The 26,678-nt window shown below is 41.0% G+C and overlaps 1 protein-coding gene across 2 annotated transcripts in view; it reads right to left on the reverse strand.

Moving 5' to 3' along the window:
• Hectd1 (HECT domain E3 ubiquitin protein ligase 1) overlaps positions 1-26,678 on the reverse strand; it is a 91,470-nt gene that overhangs the window by 56,564 nt on the left and 8,228 nt on the right. Inside the window, exons 3-10 of one of the 2 annotated variants that reach the window (XM_051145828.1) lie at positions 11,932-12,166; positions 8,483-8,710; positions 7,304-7,585; positions 6,936-7,206; positions 5,358-5,434; positions 5,183-5,281; positions 3,910-4,024; positions 2,695-2,869 (exon numbers count right to left, since the gene is read on the reverse strand). In XM_051145828.1, coding sequence (XP_051001785.1) covers positions 2,695-2,869; positions 3,910-4,024; positions 5,183-5,281; positions 5,358-5,434; positions 6,936-7,206; positions 7,304-7,585; positions 8,483-8,710; positions 11,932-12,166 — 1,482 coding nt within the window. Of the gene's footprint in view, positions 1-2,694; positions 2,877-3,909; positions 4,025-5,182; positions 5,282-5,357; positions 5,435-6,935; positions 7,207-7,303; positions 7,586-8,482; positions 8,711-11,931; positions 12,167-26,678 lie in introns of those variants that run through there. The other variant, XM_051145819.1, reaches the window with a different exon arrangement.

The raw sequence follows: 26,678 nt of genomic DNA on the forward strand, positions 1-26,678 counted from the left end.
AATTTATATTTATTTTTTAGTTGGCTTATATTTTATTAATAATACATTACATTAACCAAAACCAATCATCCTTAGTAATCTTGCTAAATGCTATTCTACATAACATTTAACCAGCCTGGCTAAGAAAACAGCATGTTGATTTTAGAAAATGAGATAAAAAAGGATGCAAATCCTACAAAGAGAACTGGGATAAATTTAACTACCCTGAAATTTCCTATAACAAGACACCAAGTTCTTATCAAATTTAATTACTTGGGAGGCAGTTGCATCTCACACCTGTAATGCCAGCAGAGGCAGATGGATCAATGTGAGTCCAAGGCCAGCCTAGTCTACAAAGCAAGTCCAGGACATCCAGGGCTACACACACACACACACACAAAAAGCTGTCTTGAAAACAAACAAACAAGCAGGGCAGTGGTGGCACGTGCCTTTAATCCCAGCACTAGGGAGGCAGAAGCACAGGTGGATCGCTGTGAGTTTGAGGCCAGCCTGGTCTACAAAGCGAGTCCAGAACAGCCAAGGCTACACAGAGAAACCCTGTCTTGGAAAAAGAAAGAAACAAACAAAAACAAACAAACAAATTAATTACTTGGTAGTTTATGAAAAAAATTGTTTTAACTAAACTACTTTTGTTCTTTGCAATTTGAAAGCTCATATTCAGTGTGGCTATTCCTCAAATACATAAAGATTGAGATACTAATTTCCCGGTTCAAATGCTCTCTTGGTCCCTGAATTTTACTACTGTCACTAATACCACAACAGACACCTAAAGTGACACAATCAACTTCCATTTTATAACTGGCTTATCCTTTTAAAATACATGAAATTACAAAAAAGAAAATGTTGTTCTATGAGTCGTCATAATTCACTTAACAATTCCATACAATATTCTAGCCACAAAGCTGTAGGGATCATTACCATTGAGGTGACTAAACAGAAGGCTAGAGTGGCAAAATATGTCCCTGACATCCCAGAGTGTCTCCCTCACTGTCTCTCCCTGCACCCCACCCCACCCCCTTTCTTTGTTTGTTGGTTATTTTCTGTTTTCAAGACAGGATTTCTCTGTGTAGCCCTGGCTGTCCTGGAAATGTAGACCAAGCTGGTCTCCCTTTCTAACTCTGACTAGCTCTATTCCCAACATTCCATTTCAGTAATAAATCTGACTTACTACAAACTTAATTACAAGGGAAATGATGAGTAGACAGAGGGCAAATGATTTTATTGGGATTAATCACAAAATATTACAATTTTGAAACAATAAGCAGTTTTAGATAATGGTTTGTTTGAAGTAGGAACAGTATGAGAATGTTTCCTGTTCTCTGTCTCAGGAATTCTTTGTGCTTCATATTTTAAAACATTACAACTCAGCTGGGTGTGGTGGCACACACCTTTAATCCCAGCACTCAGGATGCAGAGACAAGTGGATTGATGTGAGTTCGAGACCAGCCAGGTCTACAAAGTGAGTGTAGGTCAGCCAAGGCTACATAGAGAAACCCTGTCTCAAAAAAAACAAAACAAAAAACAAACAAAACCATTACAACTCTTTAAACCATAAGGCAAACCATATGAAGTAGGTTATATTACCTCCGTTTTACCAAAAAAAGGTCTAAGAATACAGAGATATCAAATAAGTCTGAATTCATTTACCTTTATCGGTATATTTTTATAAATGCACGTATTTTATACTTACAAACTTCCTATATAACACGACTTTGTAAGTTAAGTTCTCATAAAAGTATGTTTCTACCTTGAGTCCTAGCAATATAGTCAAAGCAAGAGGATTGCAAATCTGAGGTTAGCCTGGGACACTATAAAGCTAAAAAGCTTCTGTATAGCAAAGGGCAACATCATTTAGTGAAGAGACAGTCTACAGAATGGGAAGAATATGTTACCAACTATACATCTGACAGGGTTAGTATCTAGAATATACAAAGGAAAAAAACAAACATTAAGAAAGCAACTCAATTGAAAATTGGAGCATGGGATTGTTTAGAGTTCTCAAATATAGAAAAGCAAAGGCTATGTGAATGTGTAAATGGGGAAACAATTATTCAGTGTGGAAATCAGTGTGGCGATGCCTCAGAAGCCTAGAAACAGGTCTACCATGATTCAGCTGTACCATCCCTGGCATACACCCAAAGGACTCTATATCCTACTCTACAGATAACTTTCTCATCCACGTTCATTGCTGGTCTACATAGCCAGAAAACCATAGCTGTCCGTCAACTGGTGAAAGGATACTGAAAATGTGGTATATAAACACAATGGAATATTATCCAGCTGTCAAGAAAAATGGAACTCACAGGTAAATGCATGGAACTCTCAACAATAATGAGTGAGATAGCCCTGACCCAAAGAGACAAGCATGGCAACGCTCTTATTTGTGGACCCAGCTTTAAAGGCTATTAACATTCAGGTGTGATGGTGCACAGCGTTTAATCCCAGCTCTGGAGGTAAGAGGCGCAGGTAGATGTGTGGAGCCAGAATGGTCTCCAGAGGAAGTTCCAGGTCAGCCAGGGATATACAGTGAAACCCCGTGTCAAAATAAAATCAACCACAAGAAGAAATGATATGTTGTTCCAACCTAACTTATATTCTTACTGTATTTTTTAAAACATTAAAACAAATCCCAGATGCTTCTGAAAAGTGAGATATAGTCCTATCATCAGTGTAACTGAAGTGTAGTGTGGGTACCTTATTGAAGGCAGCATAGTTTGCTGAAACGTCTGTGCAAACACAGGCAACAACCTCTTCAAGTATGTTGGCGCCATTTCTGGGTCTCCTTTAGGCTCACTGCATTCTTCTTCATCTTTGTTTGTGTCTTTCTTCTTCTTGTCATCCCCTTTATTAACTGGGCACATCCAGTCACCTACAAAATATTTTTTAAAATTCTTTTTGAAATACAATTTCCTTCAAAAACTGCTATTATATATTCACTTCAAACTAAATTACCTAGAGAACAGAGTCTGATTCTCAACACAACAAAAAAGCCCTACCTACTCTGAAACTTCAAAAATGGTCAAATTATTCTATTTACAAAGCTTCTAAGTATTCATATGATAACATCCAACTTTTAAACTTAGATTTTTTTTTTTTCATTCTAGACTTACGCATTCAGTCTTAAGAACATAGAAAAGGGGATGGAGAAATGGCTCAGAGTTTGGGAGCACTGGCTGCTCTTCCAAAGGTCATGAGTTCAATTCTCAACAACCACATGATGGCTCACAACCATCTATAATGGTATCTGGTGCAGATGTTACATGCAGGCAAAATAATAATAAATAAATAAATCTTTTAAAAAAAAAGGATATAGAAAAGAAGCAGGGTGTGGTGGCATACATCCTTAATCCCAGCACACAGGAAAGCAGAGGCAGGTGGATCATTGTGAGTTAGAGGCCAGTCTGGTCTACAGAGTGAGTCCAGGACAACCAGGCCTACACAGAAAAACCCCATCTCAAAACAAAAAAGAAAAGAAAGAAAAATAGAAAAGGGACCAGAGAGATGACTCAGTGTGTAAGAGCATGCATTGCTCTTCAAAAAGGCCTGATTTCAGTTCTCAGGACTAACACAGGCAGCTCACAACCACTTTTAACTTCAACTACAGGTGATCTGATTTCTGGCCTCAACAGGTACTGCATTCACATGTGTGCACTCAAGTGTGCGTGAGTGCACATACAGCACACACACATATAGTTACATAATCTTAAAAGTAACATAAAATCATTTTTAAGGGCACAGAACAGTAAGATGTTGATATCTCCATTGCCCCCCACTCCCCCCCCTCTCTCTCACACACACTCATCCATTATATATAGAATTATTTGGCTTTCTAATAATGGTTCTTTCATATGTTAGTATGTCTGTGGAAGTGAAGCTGAACAACCTAAAAGGAAAGAGCACACAGCTCACCTGGAGACTGGAGAATGGCCACCACCTCACTGTGGCCTCTCTCTCGAGCTTTATCCAATGGTGTTTTCCCATCTTCATCTCTCAGATCTGGATTTGCACCATGCCGTAACAGAGTCTTATAAAGAAAAACATTTCATTCAAATACAGCATTTCTTTTTTTTTTTTTTCCTTTTCTTTTTTCTTTTGGTTTTCAAGACAGGGTTTCTCTTATAGTCCAGGCTGTCCTAGACTCAATCTGTAGTCTGTCTCTGCCTTCCTAGTGCTGGGATTAAAGGTGTGTGCTAGCACGACTGGCTTTTGGTTTTGTTTTTCAAGACACGGTTTCTCTATGTAGTAGCCCTGGCTGTCCTGGAACTCAGTACATCGGGCTAGCTTAAAACTCAAGAGATCTACCTGCTTCTGCCTTCCAAGTGCTGGGATTAAAGGACAGTCAAGGCATAGAGAAATGCTATCTTGAAGAAAATAAAAAACAAAAAAACAATCACACGGTGGTTCACAACCACCCGTTAACTTGAGTCACAGCAGTTCCTATTCCCTTTTCTGAGGTACAACTGCTTTCTGAACACAATGGTATACACACCTCAAGCACACAGACACACACACAATTAAAAAGGCTTCCTAGAACCAATCGGGCAGATACTAATACAAAGTATCATTTTAAAAGCAGGTACTTATATTTCAAAATATTATACATAATTTCACCTGGTTATTTACCATCCCTAAATTAAGTTATATTAAATTATACTTAAATCTGAATCTGTCACTTCTCCTTCAAACTCCCCCCAATTTGCTTGTTTGTTTTTGGTTTTTCCAGACAGGGTTTCTCTGTGTAGCCTTGGCTGTCCTGGACTCTCTTTGTAGATCAGGCTGGCCTCAAACTCACAGCGATCCACCTGCCTCTGCCTCCTGAGTGCTAGGATTAAAGACGTGAGCCACCAGCCCAGCTAGAATGAAACCTTTTTATCATTCTAATTTCTGAACCAAGTAGTTGTTAAAAGTTAACACTTCAAAGGCATGGGGCTGTTAAGATGGCTCAATGGGTGAAGACGCTTGCCCGAAACTATCTCCTGCAAGTTGTCTTCTGATCAACATGCGTGAGATGGCGCACGCGCACACACACACACACACACACACGCACACGCACGCACGCACGCACACACGCACGCACGCACACACACACTTGCACACACACACACACGCACGCACACACACACACGCACACAAAATGAGTAAGTATTAGATAATATTAATTTCTTAAAAATCTGGATTTTACCTTTGCTACTTGAGGTCTTCCGAAACATGCAGCATAGTGTAAGGAAGAGGACCGTTGGCCTCTGTTAACATCAGCACCTCTCTCACACAGAAATTCTACCTGTAATAGTACAAAGAATCACAAAGCTGCTCTAGGAATATTTCAACACTTAAAACACCACCTTTTATTAGCTTACCATTTCCTGAGTTCCAAATGCAGAGGCCCAGTTTAATAGAGTCTGACCCACATCATCCATAAAATTTACTTCAAAGGCTGAAAATTAAAAACACAAAAATCTTTCATTTTTAAGGCCAGTAAAATAAACTTTTCTAAAGTTTAAACAGTTTTAAGATTGCTATGAATGGCAGGGCGTGGTGGCGCACGCCTTTAATCCCAGCACTCAGGAGGCAGAGGCAGGCGGATCGCTATGAGTTCGAGGCCAGCCTGGTCTACAAAGGGAGTACAGGACAGCCAAGGCTAACACAGAGAGACTCGGTCTCAAAAAACCAAGGGGGAAAAAAAAAAGAGATTTCTATGAATATTTCATTCAGTGCAGAAATAAGGTATTTCATATATCAGAATCAACTATAAAGTGATAAATAATAAACCTAAGGTCAGCTAAGAAGAGGTATAAAAAGTTTAAACCAGTCCAAGCATGGCAGGACACACGTATTCCCCAACAATCATGAGGCAGAGGCAAGAGATTCCCTAGAAGTTTATGCCAGCCTAGTCTACATTGTCAAGTTCTAGGCTAGTCAGAGTTACAAAGTAAAACTGGAGAAATTGGGGAGGATGGGTGATCAAGTCGCTGAGAAATTATATTGTTTGAAAGATTAAAAATAAACATGAAATAAGAATGGAAAAAAATCATGACTCTCTTTTGAAAATCTCACATTCACCTTCCCATGTGTCTTACTATTTTCTTGGGTGCTTTTCTCTTTTAACCCTAGTAATTGAGGCCAGGCGTGGTGGCGCACACCTTTAATCCCAACACTCAGGAAGCAGAGGCAGTCGGATTGCTGTGAGTTCAAGGCTAGCCAGATCTACAAGGTGAGTCTAGGACAGCCAAGGCTACACAGAGAAACCCTGCCTCAAAAACAAACAAACAAACAAATTCCATAATTGTGGCCGGAGAGATAGCACAGAAATTAAAAGCACTTGCTATGCTTGCTAAAGACCAAGTTTCAATTCCCAGCACCTACACAGTAGCTCACAACCACCTAAAACTCCAGTTTTAGGGAACCCAACTTCTGGCCTCTAAGGTCTCCAATACACGCACAGTGCACATACATACATACAGGGAAAAACACTGACACACATAAAAATAAAAATAAAATACATAAAAAGCACTGGCCAGGAAACTTTACTTCAGGTGACAAAATGGGCAAATTTCCAACTTTACAGAAGTTTAAGTCCCTCAACAAACATGTACTCAAGCACTACCATGTAACCATGCACCTGGCTAATATTATGCAGCTACACATAGTGGGAAGGAAAGATAGCTAAATGGTTAACCACAAGCTAAGCACAACTGCTAAGCAGAGTGCCCAAACACTACTAACTAGAAATGGCCTATACCTCCTTATCTTATGATTTTTATTTATTTGTTTATTTGTTTTGTTTTGGGACAGGGTTTCTCTGTGTAGCCCTGACTGTCCTGGAACTCAATCTAGACCAGGATGGCCTTGAACTCAGAGATCTGCCTGCCTCTGGGATAAAGGCATGTGCCACCACACTTGGCTATGACTCTTATATTTAACAGAAAACTTCTGACCTCCTGTATCAATTGCATCTATGAGTGCATCAGTATCTTTACTTCGAATACAGTCAATAAGCTGCCGATGGGAGCGTTCCCCAGAACTATCCAGTCTCCGGAGGCCTGGTATTCTGCCCGTAGATCCAGCACTAGACTTAGGCAAAGCCTTTCGTCCTTCAAATAATAGCACCAAGAGGAGGTCAACCAAACGCATAGTATCAAGCACACATCTTTCATCACCCTGCAATGCACTTTCAATTGAATCTGGAAGCTCTGACCTCAGAAGATCCTAAAAGGAGAATAGGAGAAAAACATATAATATATTTGTATTATACAAAAACACCTTTTCTGAATGGTTAAAGAGAAAAAAATCAAAACATTCTTACGTGTGTTACTAGTGGAGAGCCTCTGCAAAGCGTTGAGAGAAGACTTACAATTGTAGACACCTGGTTGCTCAGTTTGGAATCTGCAGCTGTAGAGGGGGCTCCTGCGGCACTGCGGCCTGGCTTGCAAGCTGAAGATGGCCCTGATACAGTGCCACCAGCAGCGGCCATGCGGGATAACAGCTCCTCGGTTAATCCATGCTTGGCCAATGGAGCTGGGTCCACCCCTCGGCGAGTAAATCGATCAGCTAGTGATGCAAAACAGCGCAGAGCTCCATCTGAAACCTAATGGTGTACGGACAGTGTAGATAAAACTTCCCTCAAGTCATCTCAATACAAACACCAAGGAAAGGCAGCTGGAGCAAACTGATGAAGTACATGCCATATCTAGACTTGAATAACAACTCTATATTCTGTTGACTTCATAATCTGAGAAAGTTACTTACCTGGCAAAGGCCTGTTTCAGCATCTATAAAACAGTTTAGTAATACTACCTAAAACTCACTGTGTCTGCTTAAAGGAGGGAGGGCATATATAGGATATAAACGGACAGTAAAAACTCTGAATTATTAAGTATTACGATGTACAACTTTGCCAACATAATCTATGAATGTAAGGTGAAAAAATATATAAATAGGAAAAGGCATGAAAATTCTAGTTTTATCTTCGAAAGTATGGTAATTCACAAAAGCTTACAAATAATATTATATCAATACTAGGTTATTTTTCTTTAGTAAACTCTACCCTATTGTTTTCAGCAAATACTGCACTAAATTAACAAAATGTCACTAAATACAAATACAGCTATAAAAATAGCACTCCTGTAACATTTAAATTTTAATAAATATGTTACTTTCATAATTAAATGTTTTGTTTTGCTTTTTTGAGACAGGATCTTATTCAGTAACCCTGTGTGACCTAGGAACTTAGTATGTAGACTAGGCCAGCCTTGAAATCAGAGAAATCTGCTTGTCTCTGCTGTCTGAGTTCTTAGGATTAAAGGCCTACGACACCATGCTCACCTTACTACACATTTTCTTTGCCTCCCAAAACCTTGTAGCGTAGAAATAGTAGATAAGTAAACCAAATAAAAAGTTCAAGCTAGAGTTTATCACAGCTCTACAGAGAGGACATTATAAAGTCTTTTTGAAAACGGAATGTATAAAACAGCACTGTGCATACCTGATGGTCTTCATGTTTTAACAAACTAGACAGAGACTCTACACAAATCTCTAAAGAAGAATCCTGAGGTTCCATTTTGCCACACAGTCTTGATACCACAGCCATCGCAGAGTGTAAGGTATCTTTATGAACCAGGTGTCCGCTGTCACGAATGAAGGTAAGAACACAATTCAAACCACCAGCCTCAAAGACTGCTCCCGACTCACGCGTGCATATCAGTTCCAGCACCTACAACAGTGACACAAAATTAACAGAGGAAAGCAACACGATTTTAATTTGTCAGAGTCAGAGACACCATAATAAACCCTCCAAATTCAACAGCTGCATTCCAAGCAGTTAAGTAAAACATGTGAATATAAATGTTATTATCAATCCAATCTTTATTTACTCCAATACATAGAATGCATTGTAAACACAGGCCTATAATCAACGGAAAATAACTGATATAAACCACACAGGTGGTGCGAGTCTGTCATGCCAGCACTTGGGAGACTCGGGTAGGAGGATCAGGAACACAAAACCATCTTTGACTGCATAGTGAGTACAATGCTAACTTAAGCTACATGAGGAAAAGAGAGAAAAGAATGAAATGATCAACAGTATAAAGCCTCACCAGGATCCAAGTTTGGAGTGCTAATAAGAGATACCACTGGTGACGTTTTCCTGGCTGCTTTTAGGAGACTTAAACAAACACAAACCTGATTTCAGTGGGCTTAAAAAGTACATCTTTTGCTACTTTTTCTAGGAGCTGGCTATGCCAGTAAAAGAGCTGAGTTGGAATATGTTATTAACATTGGTATTTTGGCTGCATGTATGTCTGTGTGAGGGTGTCAGATCCCCTGGAACTGGAGTTACAGACAACTGTGAGCTGCCATGTGGGTAACCGTCCCCCACCGTGTGTGTGTGTGTGTGTGTGTGTGTGTGTGTGTGTGTGTGTGTGTGTGTGTGTGTGTGTGAGAGAGAGAGAGAGAGAGAGAGAGAGAGAGAGAGAGAGAGAGAGAGAGAGGGTGTTGGGTTTTGGGTTGTTTATTGTTGTTTTTGACGTGGCAAACTACCAATAATAGGAATTTATAATATAGGCCTTCCAATGCTACAAAATATGAATTACAAACAAAACCAGCAACATAGAACTTTGTAAACAAAATTTTCAAAGGGAATTTAGAGGCACGTAGACCTCTGTGATTTTGAGGCCAGCCTGGTCTACAGAGTGAGTTCCAGAATAGCCAGGGCTACACAGAGAAACCTTGTCTTGAGAAACCAAAGAAGGGTGGAAAGGATGTGAAAGGGAGAGGACAAGGACTCTTTTAAAAGGACAATATCTAGGGGGCTACAGAGACGGCTCAGAGGTTAAGAGCACTGCCTGCTCTTCCAAAGGTCCTGAGTTCAATTCCCAGCCAACACATGGTGGCTTATAACCATCTACAATGAGATCTGGTGCCCTCTTCTGTACATGCAGATGAAGCACCCATACATTAAATAAATAAATCTTTTTAAAAAAATATTTACAGCCCAGCCCTTAGGAAGCAGAGGCAGGTGGATCTCTGTGAGTTCGAGGCCAGCCTAGTCTACACAGTGAGCTCCAGGACAGCCAGAGCTACACAGAGAAACCCTGTCTTGGGGGAAAAAAAAAATTACATATGAGTTGTCATGATGAATGCAACTATGTTCAAGAGTTCAGGGAGAAGGGGGATAAAGAAGGAAGTGGAGGAAATGAGAAAAACTGTTTTTGGGAGCTTTGTTTGTTTTTTGAGATAGGGTTTCTCCGTGTACCCTTGACTGTCCTGTACTCACTTTGTAGACCAGGCTGGCCTCAAAACTCACAGCGATCCTCCTGCCTCTGCTTCCCAATTGCTGCAATTAAATGCATGCGCCAATGCGCCTGGCAAACAAAAATTGTTAACTGGTAAGTCTGAGTGTACATAAGACGTTAACTGTACCATCCTTTTAATTGGAGGTTTAAACTTCATAAAACAGGCTGGAAATAAAACTCAACTGGTATAGCACTTTCCTGGAATGTTCTAAGTGATAGGTTCATAAACAAAAAGGAAGAAAAAAAAACTTTTTTTTTAGCTGGGTATAGTAGGCACACACCTATATTCCCAACACCTGGAGGCAGTAGACAAGAGACTCTTTTAAGTTCAAGGCCAACCTGGCTACATAGCAAAACCTTGTATTTAAAAAAAAAAAGGGGGGGAACTGGGATGTAACTCAGTTGTTAAATTCAAGGCCAGCCTGGGCTACATAGCAAGACCCTAACTCAAAAGTACAAGATACCAAGAAGAGACTTGATACCCTATGAGCATATAAAGGGGGAGGAAGTCATAGGGGAGGGGAATAAGGGGAAAATGAGAGGGAGGGAAGAATGGGAGGATACAAGGGATGGGATAACCATTGAGATGTAACAAGAATAAATTAATAAAAAAAAAAGAAAAACATGGGGAAAAAAAGTACAAGATAAAACAATCTAAACGAGAGGTAGGTGGATCGCTGTAAGTTTGAGGCCAGCCTGGTCTACAAATGGAGTCCAGGACAACCAAGGCTACACAGAGAGACCCTATCTCGAAAAACAAAACAAAACACAAAAAAACAACAACAACAACAAAAAAAAACCACAATCTAAATGTGTTCATCAAATATTTCTAATAAGCTACATAGTTGATACTGATGCTTTTAAAGTTGCAAAAAATTTACAGTTATTCTTACAAGGAATGAAATAGCACACATGTGTGCACATATGTGTGCGTGTTTGTTTAGTGTCTGTGTGTCTGTGTGAGTGCAGATGCCCATGGAGACCAGAGACAATAGATCCTCCTAGAGCTGGAGTTATAGGTGGCTACAAGACAGCCAACACGAGTTCTGGAAACCAAACTCAGTTCTTCTGCAAGAGCAGCTAGCTTTCTTACTTGCTGAGCCATCCCTGTAGCCCCTGAGACAGTTTACAAGAAATAATAACAAAATAGCTAAGTCCATAGGTCTCAAAACCAGATTTCCTAATCTTCAAATCTTGGTTTTGTCATACTACCTGCCTGGTATACTGATTTTTTTTTTTTTTTTTTTAAATCTTTAAAACAGTTGTGACATTAATGGAACCACTGGCAGAACTATCATGAAGACTTAAAAGTGCTTAGAAGACTGCCTATACTGTGTGCTAGCATTATTTGCTATGGTGAACTTTATCATTTTCATACACAATAACTTTGCTAAAGCATGAATAACTTCTCGCAAGTGCTAGTGACTACCAGAAGTGAAAAGCACAGAAGCAGAGAAGAAAGCATACCACCACCTACAGCTGTCATCCAGAGATTGCGTTCCCAACCCTCAAGGGACCTTTGGTACCACAATAGTTGTCAATTCCACTGTTCTCTACCACTCTCAAAGAACGATGCTGGAGTTTCACTTTTTCAGTAAAACATACTTTTTATTCTTCAAATCATATAAGTAATGCTTACCTTTACACACTGTTCAGCTAAGTCTCTGCTGGTCCTGTTGTTAAGCTCAACTACCACCAAGCGGTTACACAGTGCTTTTATAGCTCCATCCACCCCTACAATCCTCCGGGTACACTCTGCAGACACATCCAGGTAGTATGTTATGGCACGGGCTGTCACCTCCAACACATTGTCTGGAGCGCTTTCATCAAGAAAAATTTTGCAGAGAGCTGGTAGGAAAGTTCGAGGGGGACATCTGCAGTAAAAGAAAGCATATTATGATTAGGATTACTAAGCAAAATATTAACATTTTTAATATTATATGTAAATATTAGGTAGTATTTTCACAATGTTTTTGTTGCTACTATAAAAACATACACATTTCATCATTGTGCAAATATCAAAGCAACAGCACTAATTTGAAACCCTAATCTCCTCCAAATAGTTAAGTATTCTCTGTTCCTTAAAGCTAATAAAACCAGTTCACATAACATTTAATGTGGAGCCAGGTATGGTAGCGCACATCTTTAATCCCAGCACTTGGGAGGCAGGTCTCTGTAAGTTCGAGGCCAGCCTGGTCTACAAAGTAGACCAAGACAGCCAGGGCTGTTACACAAAGAAGCCTTGTTTTGAAAAAACAAAAACAAAAACAAAAGCAAAAACCAAGGTAAGTAATGCTGTCAAAGTTTTAGTGAAACTGGTTTTCCTTTTTGGTTTTTTGAGAAAGCATCTCATGAAGCCCAGGGAGATCTTGAAGTCACTATGTACCTGAAGATCTTGAATTTCTGAACCTTTAGCACCTCCTGAGTGCTAGACATCCAGTTTATGTGGTACCAGGAATTGAGCCTGGGACTTTGTAGATCCAGACAACTGAGCTACATCTCTAGCCACTTTCCTTCTATATTTTTCTTTTTTCTTTCCTTTTTTTTTTGGGGGGGTGGGGTGGGGTTGTAAAGTAGGCTGGCCTCAAACTCATAGAGGTAAGCCTGCCTCTGCCTCCCTGAGTGTTGGGATTACAGATGTGAGCCATTGTGCCTGGCTCTTTCCTTCCATTTTTAATGTTTATAAATAAGTACCTTTCTTGCCTTTAGCAATTTTAAAAATTACCTATATAGTGACTATTCTTTTTTTTTAAGATTTACTTATTTTTTATTATTATGTATACAGTGCTCTGCCTGCATGTACACCTGCAGGCCAGAAGAGGGCACCAAATCACATTATAGATAGTTGTGAGCCACCATGTGGTTGCTGGGAATCCAACTCAGGACCTCTGGAAGAGCAGTCAGGACCCTTAACCTCTGAGTCATCTTTCCAGCCTCATAGTGACTGTTCTTAACTTCATTTTTTAATCATACTCATTTTATTTATGTATTTATTTGTCAAAAGACAATGGGAGTTGATTCTCTTCTTCCACTTGGTGGGACCTGAGGATCACACTCATGTTGCTATCGTTGGCAACAAGTACCTTTACTCAATGAATAAATAGTCTTGTAGGCCCTCTCCCTCTCCCTCTCCCTCTCCTTCTCCCTCTCCTTCTCCCTCTCCCCCTCTCAATGATAGTTTCTCAGTACATACCTCTGAATAGCCTCAAACTCTCTATATAGACCAGACCAGGCTGGCCTTGAACTCAGAGATCTGCCTGCCTTTGCCTCACCAATGCTAAGATTAAAGGTATGTGACAAAACAGTAGCAGCTCTCACTTTTTTAGTATCTGCTAAATTAGATGATTTTTAATTTAAGGTTACAGAAGCAGGGACATTATAAAAGATTTTAGGTGACTTCTTTCATTCAATGACTAAGCAATCAACTTTATACACAGGTGATTTTTACTAGCCAGTAACACTGACAACCTATGGCAATATAGTCTAACATACCTTTAAATCAGGCCCTTAATACTTTGAGGCAGATTAAAGGATCTCGTGCCCTAATTCTCAGGTAAGATCACAATCCTCCCAAGAATATCAGATATAAAGCACTGCTGTTCTCTGCATATGCAGTATGTAAAATATAGACAAACTGTGATAGTATTAATGCTATCCCATAAACATTATAGTCCTAAGAAATGTGTTTTTCTAGGCATAACAGGACACACTGAAAACCCTGTCCTTGGTTGAGGCAAGATGGTCAGAGGTTCCAGGTTACCATCCTTCGCTACACAGCCAGGTTAGGCCAGCCTTACAGACGTGCAACCCTATCGCAATAAATCAATTAAACATCCAGATGTAATGGCACATGCCTGTAATCCCAGCACCCAAGACTTAGGAAGGAGGATAGAGAGCTTAAGGGTAGCCTAGGCTACATAGTGAGATCTTTTCAAAAAAAAAAAAAAAAAGTTTTAAAAAAAATAGGGAGTATGGATGTAGCTTAGTTGGTAGAATGCTTGCCTAGCATACATGAAAGCTGAAAGCCCTGGGTTCAGTACTCAGAACTGCATAAACAGTGACGTGGTATACACTGTAATCCCTGCACGCAGAAAGCAGAGGCAGAAGAACCAGGGCAGTTCAGTCATCTTGGCCTAAGGAATTCTAGGTCAACAGGAGCCACTGTTTCAAGAGAAAAACAGAAACAGAAACATTTAGCAAAAATTTCTATTTTGGATGAAATTGGTGTTTTGGATGAGGGCAGACCCTACTACGCTCATATACTGAACATTTGGTTCCTAGCTGGACTGTGTATCAAGAGGTCTGGCCTTACTGGGGGAAGTATGCATCAGTAAGGATGGGCTTTCAGGTTTCAAAAGCCCAAGCCAGGCCCAGAGTCAGCCTGTCTGTCTGTGTGTCTGTCTGCCTGTCTGTGTCTCTCTTTCTCTCCCCACTCACTCCGCCCACCCCATCTCTGCCTGCTGCCTTGTGGATATGATGGAAGCTCTCAGCTACTGCTCCAGTGGCATGTCTGCCTGCCTGCCGCCATGTTCCTACCATAATGATCCTGGATGAACAAATTCTCTAAAACTGTAAGCAAGCCAATTAAACGCTTTTACTTATAAGTTACCTTGGTCATGGTGTCTTTTCACAGCAACAGAACAATAACTAGGACATGTATTTAATAGGGAACAAGAGGTCTTGTTAATTTAGAAAATGATATATGTTCTCCAAAATGTGAAGACGCTCCTGATCAAGCTCTGTGAGACAACCAGTTTAAAAGAGACAGGGCCAGGAATACACCTAACATGTACAGGACCCTGGCTGGATCTGATACTTATAACTGAAGGGAAAAAGAAAAGAAGAAAGCTCATTAAGTTTTAACCTCATGGAGTCTCTAATTTTCAGTGTAATTAACTTTATTTCTCAAAAGAAAAAATAAGTAAGATGCTCTATATAATATACAACTTATTTTATTCCAACTATCATGAAAAACTGCCTTATATACATTCTTTTCCCATTTGGTTTCTGACACAAGGTTTTACTATGTAGTCCAGGCTGGCATGGAAATAACCATAGGCTTTATTCCAAAGTTCATGTATTTTATTTTTGTACAAGAAAATGTCCTATCCTCCCCCCCTCTTTCTCTCCTTTAATCTCAGCATTCAGGAGGCAGAGGCAGGCAGGTCTCTGAATTGGAGGCCAGTCTTGTCTGAGTTCAGAGACTGAGTCCTGAACAGCAAGACTACACAGAGAAACCCTGTCTCAAAAAAAAAGAGAGACAAAGAAAAAGAGACAGAGCGAGAGACATGTACCACCACTCCAGATACTGTTATTTTCAACACTAAGACATATTCATATGCATTTACAATTATTAATTTGGGAAACTGAGCTAGCTTATTAGTAGGTAAAGTGCTTTACTCTCTGCATGAGGATATGATTGCAAGTCTCCACCATTTAAAAAAAAAGGGGGGGGGGGCCCAGTGTCGGCATGTGTCTATACTCCCAGCACTGAGGAGGCAAAGGCAGAGCCAGGGGGATCCCCAGAACTCAGTGGCAGCCAGCTCGGCCAATCAGGGGGCTATTTTTGAGACTCTCTCAAAAATAAGGTGGGAACATGACTGAGGAAGATACCCAATGTCAACCTGTGGTTTCCATATACATATACCCTTCCCACACATGTACACACACACCACCACACACCACTAACATTTTTTATGTTGCTTGATTTTATGTGAATGGGTATTATGTCTGCATGTAGGTCTGTGTACCACACGATGCCTGACGCCTGAGGAGGCCAGAAGACAGTGCTGGATCCCGTGAGTAGAGCTATAGACGGTGGTTAAAACTGCCCTGTGGGTGTTGTGACTGAACTAATGTCCTTCGGAATAGATCAGTGCTCTTAGCCATGTGACACAGACTAGCTGAAAGTCATACAAACCTAAAACAAACGAGTAATTAATGCACACTCCTTCCTGCTGGGCTCTGCTAGACTTCCTACTTTAATACTGCCTCTGTGTAAGGTGTTTACTGGCTCTTCAGTCCTTGGTTGGTAGATTTCTTCCTTAGGTCTTTTTTTTGTCTTTAATTTTTCTGGGTTGCATAAAGTGGTGAGGAAATTTCTTACCCTCCTTTTAGAAAAGGCCTGGTTGTTGACAGATAAGTAAAGTTCAGCTTCATTATTAGTCATCAAGCACTTGAACCCTACCCACAGACCAGCAAGCCCTTCAAACTTCATCCCTCATTTCCTGGCTACTACCACAAGAAGTCACCTTCTGTGGTCTGAATCTACTGATAAGAATTAACTAAAAAAAAACACTTGATCTCACTCAAGTGTACAGCATCAATGTTAAGTGTCACTGTACCGAAGACTTCCCCTACTGCCTGCAGTAGGTAGTTTACAAACCCTTTCCCCTCTAGCATGTCCATTCTAGTCTCTTTCTTAGAGCCCATTCTCTTTTCTCTTATTATTTTATTGGTTTTCTTCATTCCCTTAGTTTATTTAATGTAAATATATGTCTTACCCATATACCACAAAGCTCACCAAGTGAAGGGCATGCTCACAGAAAGTATTCAAGAGCTTCTTCTATAACCATAAAGCTCAGGCTGAATTGTCTATCTAGAAAGGATCTCTTTTGAAAATGCTAAAAAAACAAAAAAAATCCCTAACTCTACTTCACTGTCCCTACTTCCTCTCACTGTCCCAGCTAGCTAGAATCAACATAGGTATCTTAAGTGATAATACCTAAAACACAGCCACTGCTGTATATCCCTATACGCCCAAAATTCCAGTATAAGTAACATCAACTATCCAGAAAGCCTAAACCTGAGAATCATCCTTTTTGCTCCCATTCCCCAACAATATACATCCAACAACCCTTCTAAAATGCATCCTCAATCTTTTCACTTCCCTCCATTCTTTGAAAACTCTAACCTAGGACCATTTCAAAGTCTTGTTCAGACTAACAAAATAAACCCTTAGACATCCATATAGAAGATGTGTCTAGCACTAATGCTTAGAAGGGTATCCATGGAGGTGAAGGAGGCTATCTGGTGCATGGTATCAGAGGGTGCACAAGGTGAACGGGCAACCAGGCAGGGAAATTGATCATATAAATATACTAAAGATAATGGGAGCTAAACTGGGTCTGGTAGCTCGTGCCTATAATCCAGCCTTCAAATGGAAAGGACAAGAGGATTTCATGTGAGCTCCTGGCTAGAAAGAGACCTCATCTCAAAGGACTATTTAAAGGGAGTTTTGGAGAGCTGAGGCGATTAAGCTCAGCAGTTAAGTCTTTTAAGCAAGGTGACTGGGGTTTGAATCATCAAAACCCACATAAATGTTGAACATGAAGGCTAGCCTGCGCTTCCAGCCGTGGATGGAGGAGACTGGATCCCTGAAGGAAGCGAGCTCTAAAGACTAGCCTATGTGTGAGCTTTGGCTTTGACCAGGAGACCCTGCCTTAAAGAATGAGGTACAAGAGCCAACGAGGAAGACTGCCCACATCAACACGGGGCCTCCACATGCATGAGGGTTTTAAATATAGAAGTGAGCAGAACTAAATATTCAAGTCTTAAACTTAATTCCAGCACTCAGGAAGCAGAGGCAGGAGGATCAGGAGTTTGAGACTATCTTGGCCTGCCCTGTGAATTCAAAGTTAGCCTGGGCTACACAGGAAATTCCTGTCTCAAGAAACAAAACATTTTGACCACAATAGTATGAAAGCAATACATATTCAGGAGAACGCCTAATGCAATTTTTGAATGGTGACCTTTTCCTGGGCTAGAAATAGCCTCTCAGGATCTGCAGTGGCAGCCTGCCATAGTAGCTCCCAGTCCGCCAGTGTCATGAGGGTAAACAACCCATGCTACACACTGTATACTTGCTACAATGGTAGATAGCCCAAGTTCTCATTCAGAAGTCTTCTATCTCTTTGGCTTATTACTAGGTTTTTGTTTTTCCTTTTAAAAACTACTGTGAATGGGAGCTTTTACCTGATTTCTTTGGAGATATTTTTAGCAGCCTATAGGCTATTTCCTTTAGTTTAAAAAAAAAGGGGGGGGGGGGCGGTGAGAGACAGGCATGGTGGCGCACACCTTTAATCCCAGGACTCAGGAGGCAGACGCAGGCGGATCTTTGGGAGTTCAAGGCTAGCCTGATCTACAAAGTGAGCCCAGGACACCCAAGGCTACACAGAGAAACCCTGTCTCAAAAACAAAAGCCGGAGGGGGGGGGGGCGCAAGAAGGAAAAAGGAAGGAAGGGGGAAGGAGGAGGAGGAGGAGCAGCATTATCCCTCCCACTTTGCAGAGTTCTTTCTCATTTTCCCCTAATAAATCTAAAATAATTTAAACCCTGGGATTGAGTCAGGTCTGGAGCAGCACACCTTTAATCCCAGCACATGGAAAGCAGAGGCAGGCAGATCTCTGTGGTTTTGAGGCCAGCCTGGTCTACAGAATGAGTTCCAGGACAGCCATGGCTACACAGAGAAACTCTGTCTCAAAAAACTAAAGTTAATGAAACCTATTACTATATATGACTGAAAATATTAAAAATACAATTTATATGTGCAAAAGCTTTTAAAAATTCAACTAAAATTAATAAATTTGATTTCTTAACTATAATAACATCCTTTAGTGTGGGGACTTTGAAACAGGGTCACAGTGAATCTTAGACCGGTCTCAACAAGCTATATAGTTGAGGACGGCCTTGAACTTAAAATGAAGTAGATAAGCCTGGCGTGGTGGCACATGATCCCAGCCCTCAGGAGGCAGAGGCTGGTGGACTGCTGAGTTCGAGGCCAGCCTGGTCTACAAAGTGAGTCCAGGACAACCAAGGCTACACAGAGAAACCCTGTCTCAAAAAACAAAATAAAACAAAACAAAAGATGAAGTATATGCACACTTGCTGCCTGTTAAACTTTGTGCATTATATGCATTCGTCTTATTAATTTATATCCCACAAAAGGGTAATTAAGCAGAGGAATCTTACTCCCTACTGGGGGGAAGTAGGTGGATGAAAACGGGGATGAACATGGAAAAGCCTAAAACTGTCTCTAGTATTCTTCCAGTCATTTTCAAGACTCAGAAAATATTCTGCACAGAAATTTCAAGCTTAAGTGGAAAACACGTTCAATAAAGAGAATTTCTACAATTCAGTCAGCACTTGTATTTAACTATATGTGTCAAGGGAGGGAGGAGGTAAGGGGAATGAGGTCATAATCCAGTGAAGAATTCATAGTAATTATATTAAACAGTAGTCATGCACATGTTTGAGACTATAGAAGTAACCTTTAAATTCATCTACTAGCTTTAAAAAAAAAAAGGGTTCTGACAGCCAGCGATAGCATTTTAAGTCTGTAACTCTGGTTAGTTAGCTTAGAAGGCTTATCTGTCAGGAAGCCACTAGTTACTATATGAATATATTCATTTTCTCACACCAAGCCTAAATAGACAATCCTTTTAATGACATCTGAAAGAGAAAATACAAGTCATTAGACTGTCAGACTAAAATGGGCTCAACTTCTTACCACTGAAGCTAATCTGTTTACCTTTTTCCATGCCAATCTTTTAACCAGATGTCTGAGGTTTGCCACCTAACAGTGTTTTGGTTTATGCTTGTTTGTTTTTGAGCCAGACTTGCTGCACAGCCCTGGCTGGCCTCAAACTCTTGGTGATGTTCTTGCCTCAGCCTCTCAAATGCTAGGATTACAGGTATGTGGAGTTTTTTTGGCGAACTGTTTTTGCATTATCTAGAAGCACATTAGGAGTGTAGACCATACCTAGAGAGGTATTTCAGTGGCTGACCGTACTTGTTGCTTCTGTTGGACCCAGGGTTGATTCCCAGCAACCACACGGCAGCTTATAACTATCTGTAAATCCAGTTCTAGGGGATCAGATGCTCTCTTCTGACTTCTAAGAACACTAGGCACACACATGGTGCACAGACATACATGCGAGCAAAACACTCATCCATACAAAAATTTTTAAACATTTTTTTAAAAAGAGGAATGTTGTCGAAGTTTAAGGCTCAGGGCTGGGGCTGCAGCTCAGTGTATAACTCTTACCTAAGACAAAAGGCCCAAGCGGATTCTGACTCCCCAGAACTTAAAAAGACAGTACTGCCCTACATAAAAGCCAATTTACACTATGGTTTATTTATCCTCTGACCTAGCTTCTTTTCTTTTACATCTCAAAAGTTCTCCCTAAGTTCTGTTTCCACATCTTCATGGCCCACTCACTCCTCAGTCCGTTCACATCTGCCCTCATTGCCAGTGCACTTGAGAACGATGCTGAAAGACAAAGGGCACCTTTCAGTGTCCATTCTACTTGGCCTCACTAGCACTCAACGAACCCACCCTTTCTCTGCTTGAATCACGGTTTCCTGTGTTGACAAGTGCACTAATGATGTCAAAGCAAGGCAGGATAAAACTGCTGGAGCTGGTGGCCTCAACTTTAACCCCAGCACTTGGAAGGGAGAGGCAGGTGCACCACCGTGAGTTCAGCTTGATTTACAGAGAAAGTTCCAAGAAAGCCAGGGCTACACAGTGAGAACCTGTCTCCAAAACAAAACTAACAAAAAAACAAACCTGCCGCTGCTTTATTGCAATGACAGCAGAAGCTAAACTACAGCTAACACCGCTAAATCTACTCTTCACTGCCAGGAACTAACATGAAAGTAAAGGCCAGTTTCACAACTTTGTGAAGCATTGAAATTATTAATTTTACTAAGTCTGAACCCTTCAAATATAAATCTTTTTAATAGTCTACAAGGAAAATGAGAAATAGCACAAAGCACTTCACATAACCAAAGAAAAACGTCAGTGAAAAATGCCTGTCCAACTGTCTGAGAACTCAGCCAGCAGCTATTTTCTTCCAGTAGCATTTTCACTCAAAGAACATCAAACGAACAGATTATACAGACTCAGTATCTGGCAAGCGGCTGGTGAGATGGTTCACCAAGTAAAGGAACTTGCCACCAAGCCTGACAACGTGAGTTCAATTCCCAAAGATACATAAGAGAATGACTCCAAAAGTTATACTCCAACCTCCATAAGACTCACTGTGGTCGCAGCACTGGGGAGGCAGAGGCAGGGGGATCACTGTGAGTTCAAGGCCAGCCTAGTCTACAAAGTGAGTCCAGGACAGCCAAGGCTACACAGAGAAACCCTGTCTCAAAAAAACAAACAAAAAAAGACTCACTGTGGCTAACACACACACACACACACACACACACACACAAATAAATAAATGCAATAAATATCTGGTAAACATTTTCTCAAAAATTAGTGAAGTATATCCTTTACTCCAAGTAAAACAATTAATAGCACTTGTTACCAATTATAAAAACATTCAAGGCCAGGCAATGGTACTGCACACCTGTAATCCCAGCACTCATGGAGGTAGAGGCAGGGGGATCTCTGTGACTTTGCCAGCCTGGTCTACAGAGTGAAATCCAGGACAGCCAGGGCTACATGGAGAAACCCTGTCTCGAGAAAACTAAAACAAAAACAAAAAAAGAATTCAAATTCTCAAGCAAAAATTACAATTTTGGAGAATATATTGCCACAAAGAGCCGACAGCATCTGAATGAAGATGTTTTTGATATAAATGGCAGTCATGTGCCGGGCTTGGTGGCGCACGCCTTTAGTCCCAACACTCGGGAGGCAGAGGCAGGCGGATCGCTGTGAGTTCAAGGCCAGCCTGGTCTACAAAGTGAGTCCAGGATGGCCAAGGCTACACAGAGAAACCCTGTCTCAAAAAAACCAAAAAATAAATAAATAAATAACAGTCATAATACCAATGCAAGAGCTTTTTATACTGTTAGAATGAAATATGTCAACATTTAAAATATTTGTACAACTCAGTGGGAAATATTTTCCACATGACCAATGGAAGATTTTATAAAATTAAATACAGAGGAGTCATCCATTCAAAGTATCAGACAGATAAAAAGGTCTGTGCTTCAAGCCTGTAATCCCAGCTGTTTGAGAGGCCAAAGCAGAAGGATCACCAAGTTCAAGGCCTGCCTACGCTAGAGTAAATTCACAGCCAGCCTAACCAATAAGTTTAAGACTCTGCCTCAAAATACCAAGTGTTTAAAGGGGTTGGGAAGCTGGAGCCATAGTTCAGCTGGTAGGATGCTTGTCTAGAATGCACAAAGCCCTACGTCCAATCTCCAGCACTTCATAGGTCAGGCATGGTGATGCACACCTGCAATCAGTCTACAGGTGATGCACACCTGCAATCAGTCTACAGGTGATGCACACCTGCAATCAGTCTACAGGTGATGCACACCTGCAATCAGTCTACAGGTGATGCACACCTGCAATCAGTCTACAGGTGATGCACACCTGCAATCAGTCTACAGGTGATGCACACCTGCAATCAGTCTACAGGTGGTGGACACCTGCAATCAGTCTACAGGTGATGCACACCTGCAATCAGTCTACAGGTGATGCACACCTGCAATCAGTCTACAGGTGATGCACACCTGCAATCAGTCTACAGGTGATGCACACCTGCAATCAGTCTACAGGTGGTGGACACCTGCAATCAGTCTACAGGTGATGCACACCTGCAATCAGTCTACAGGTGGTGGACACCTGCAATGCATTCTGCAAGAGTAGAAGTTCATAATTCTTGGTTACATAGCAAGTTCTAGGCCAGCCAGGGCTACACAGTAAGAGTCTATCTTAATTCTCCTCCCTTCCATAGACATCCCCAAAAAAGTGAAAGAAACAGATAGTTTTGAGAGAGTTTTAAAAGGCAAAACAGTCTGGATTTGCTCAATGATGGGGTCTGAGAATATGAAAGGAAGAAGTGGATAATGGTGCCAGTCACAGCAAGACAATAATGGAAGGATGCTTGTTCATTTTGCTTTGTGACAGAGTCTTACTACATAGCCCAGGCTGGCCTCAAATTTGTGGCAATTCTCTTGTCCTGGCCTCCTAAATGCTGAGATTACAGGAGTACGCCACCACTCCTGGCCAAACACAACTACATTTTGAAAGACAGCATCTGGAGTTGGATTTTCATGATGCCATTTGAGATATCTTAGTGGTGATGTTGAAGAAAGCGAGTCCTGTTAATGAGTTTGGAAATTATAAGTGGGCCTTAGGTTACAGTTTAAAATAAATAAATAAATAAATAAATAAAAGACAAGAGTCTCTTGGGGGCTGGGGATGTAGCTCGGTTGGTCCAGTGTTCGCTTAGCACACACAAAGCCCTCAGCTGGCTCCCCAGCGCTCACAATTGTAATCCCAGCACTTGGAGGTGGAAGCAGAAGAGCAGAAGAGTCTAAGGTCATTCTTGGCTGCATAGTCAGTTTGAGACCAGTGTGAGCTACACTAGACCATCTCAAAAAACACACAAGTGACATGGCCAGATCAAGCATCTCTGAGATAACACAAACCGCCCTTTAAGTAGAAATTACTCTGTTATGTTTTATATTAACGGAAAACATAGGAATGCAACATCTATCTTAGTGGACCATGAAGATGAAGAGAGAAGTCACTATTGTGTGCTTATTCAGTGTCTGCTTTGTGGCATACAGCTCTGAACACCCGGCAGCTTCTCAACACATATTTATAGAAAGACAAAAAATAATACACTTATTGATATTCCTCTTTAAAAAAACAAACAAACAAACAAAAAAAAAACAAAAAACAAAAAACACACAAGCAAAACATAATTAACAACAATATAGTAAAGATTATGGTTAATGTGGTCAAGAGATGTGACTGAGAACTAGGGAGTGACTCTTGGGGTACAGTGATCGCAGTGCCCTGCACATGTTAGGCTTTACCACTGAGCTGTACACTCTGCATCAAAGTGATGCATTTGTTAGGATTTAGAAATGATTATGCCCTGAAGAACTAGTCTATGTGTTGTTCAGATCCTCTATTTACTATACTCAAAATGAATCTGGGGAATTTAAAATGTACTTACAGTTTATTTTAAAATAAGCCCTGGCGACACTCCAGCATGAGCTTCCCACACTTGCCTGTGTTTTATCTTTTTTTCCGAGACAAGGTTTCATTGTGCAGTCCTGGAGCTCATTCTATAGACCAGGCTGGCCTCGAACTCAAGAGATCCACCTGCCTCTACTGGTTGGATTAAAGGAGTAGGCCACTTCCACCCAGGTGTACATCTTATGCTTTCCCAGAATAGTCATGCTTAAAATCTTTTGAAATGTCTTCTAAGGGTTGGAGCGATAACTAAATGGTTAAGAGAACTTGCTCCTCTTGTAGAGGACCATAGTTTGTTTGCCCTGTCACATTAAATAGCTTACAACTATCTATAATCCAGCTCTGGAGGATCTAATACCTCTGGCCTCTGAGAGCACCTGCACTCATATGCACATACCCACATATACATAAGTAAGAATAATTTTTAAAATGGCCTAAGGATCTGAGTTTGATTCCTGAGTCCCATGTGATGAGACAAAAGCAACTCTAAAAGATATTCTGATGTGTGGTGCATCTGTGACACAGACACGCACACGCATGCACGCACTCAGGCATGCTGTCATAGGTTTATTATAGTCCCAGGACTGGAGAGGTGGACAGCTAGAGGTCACCCAACCTAGTCTAACTGGGAGGCCTCAAGTTCCATTGGGAGCCCTTGTCTCAAAAAGAATAGGTGGGGCTGGTGAGAGCTTGCCTCACAAACGTAATGACCTGAGTTTAATTCCCAAAACCCATACAAAACTAGGAGAAAAATCAACTCCACAAAATTGTCTTCTGACTGGTACATTGATGCCACGGCAAGCACATGTTCTCCCCCTGCCATACATAGTAACCCCAATAATAATAATAAGTAGTAATAAAGTTTAAATTAAAAAGGTGGATTACGGTTGGGCGGTGGTGGTGCACTCCTTTAATCCTAGCACTTGGGAGGCAGAGGCAGGTGGATCTCTGTGAGTTCAAGACCAGCCTGGTCTACAAAACGAGTCCAGGACAGCCAAGGCTGTTACAGAGAAACCCTGACTTGAAAAACCAAAAAGGTGCATTACTCCTGAGGTCCTCCGTAAGCATTGGCATACCCACAATACCTTCTTACAAACTACAAGTCTCTTTCACAAGTCTATACACAAGCTTTGGGTGCATCTTCACAAATGCCTTCTTTCTGCTAACCCTCATGCTAAAAGCTTTTGATATTTACAGAGTGTTTTAGGCCAGGCATGGTGATGCATGCCTTTAATCCATGTACACAGGAGGCAGAGGCAGGCAGCCCTCTTAGGCTCAGGCCAGGCAGGACTACATAGTGAGATCCTGTTACAAAAAAAAAAAAAAAAAAGGCATTAGAGGCACTCACTGAGTCTAAGTTTAATCAGTCCTACATGGTAGGAGAGACCAACCCCCTGCAAACTGTCCTCTGGCCTCCAATCCAACAGGATGCCATGGAGCACTACACACACACACACACACACACACACTCACTCTCACACTCTCTCTCTCTCTCTCTCTCTCTCTCTCTCTCTCTCTCTCTCTCTCTCTCTCTCCCCCTCCCTCCCTCCCTCAATAAAATATACTAAAAAATTACCCCCCAAAAAGTTACAATGTGGGGCTGGAGAGATGGTTCATTGGTTAAGAGCAGTCTGGTCTTTTAGAGGACCCAAGTTCAATTCCCAGCACACACATTAGAGCTCACAACTGTCTGTAATTCCAATTCTAGGGTATCCCACACCCTCACACAGACATACATACAGACAAAACTACAATGCACATAAAATAAAAATAAATAAATCATTTTTTATAAATTAGAAAAAGTACCCCCAACTCTGCTTCATTGAAAGTTGAAAATAATAACACAAGCTTCTTATGTTCACTTAACTACAGCTTGTAAAAATAAAGGTAAAATAAAAATAACCAAATAAAGCATGTGGAGAAGAGTGACAGTAAGACAGTAATTAAGATTTTTATAAGTGTCTAAAGTCTGCCTGAATGGAAGAGAATTTATTGTATTTGCTTCTGCCTGTGGTCTAAGGCATTACGGGTGGCTTCGTTTTGTTTTGTAGTCAATTATACTTACTTACTTGTGATAGCATACATAGCACACATAGTGGTAAATATGCTATTGTGTATGTAGAAGTCAAAGGGCAATTGTAGGAGTACAGTCTCTCCTTCCAGTGAGTTCCAGAGAGCAAAGGAAGGGTTCCAGCCTTCACCAGCGGAGCCCTACATCACTACAGAGGGAAAGCTAAGCCTAAACAAGTGTGTTACCACAGAGTTGCAACCCCAGTCTGTGACTTGTTTTTTGAGACAAGGTCTTGCCTTGGCCTCTAGGTTACAGGTATGTTCTGCCATATCTGATCTAAGCAATAGTTTTAAGACAAATTTAAGCCGGGTGGTGGCGGCACATGCCTTTAATACCAGCACTTGAGAGTCAGAGGCAAGCAAATTGCT

The sequence above is a fragment of the Acomys russatus genome, chromosome 1 (genome assembly GCF_903995435.1).
Source record: "Acomys russatus chromosome 1, mAcoRus1.1, whole genome shotgun sequence".
NCBI lineage: Eukaryota > Metazoa > Chordata > Mammalia > Rodentia > Muridae > Acomys > Acomys russatus.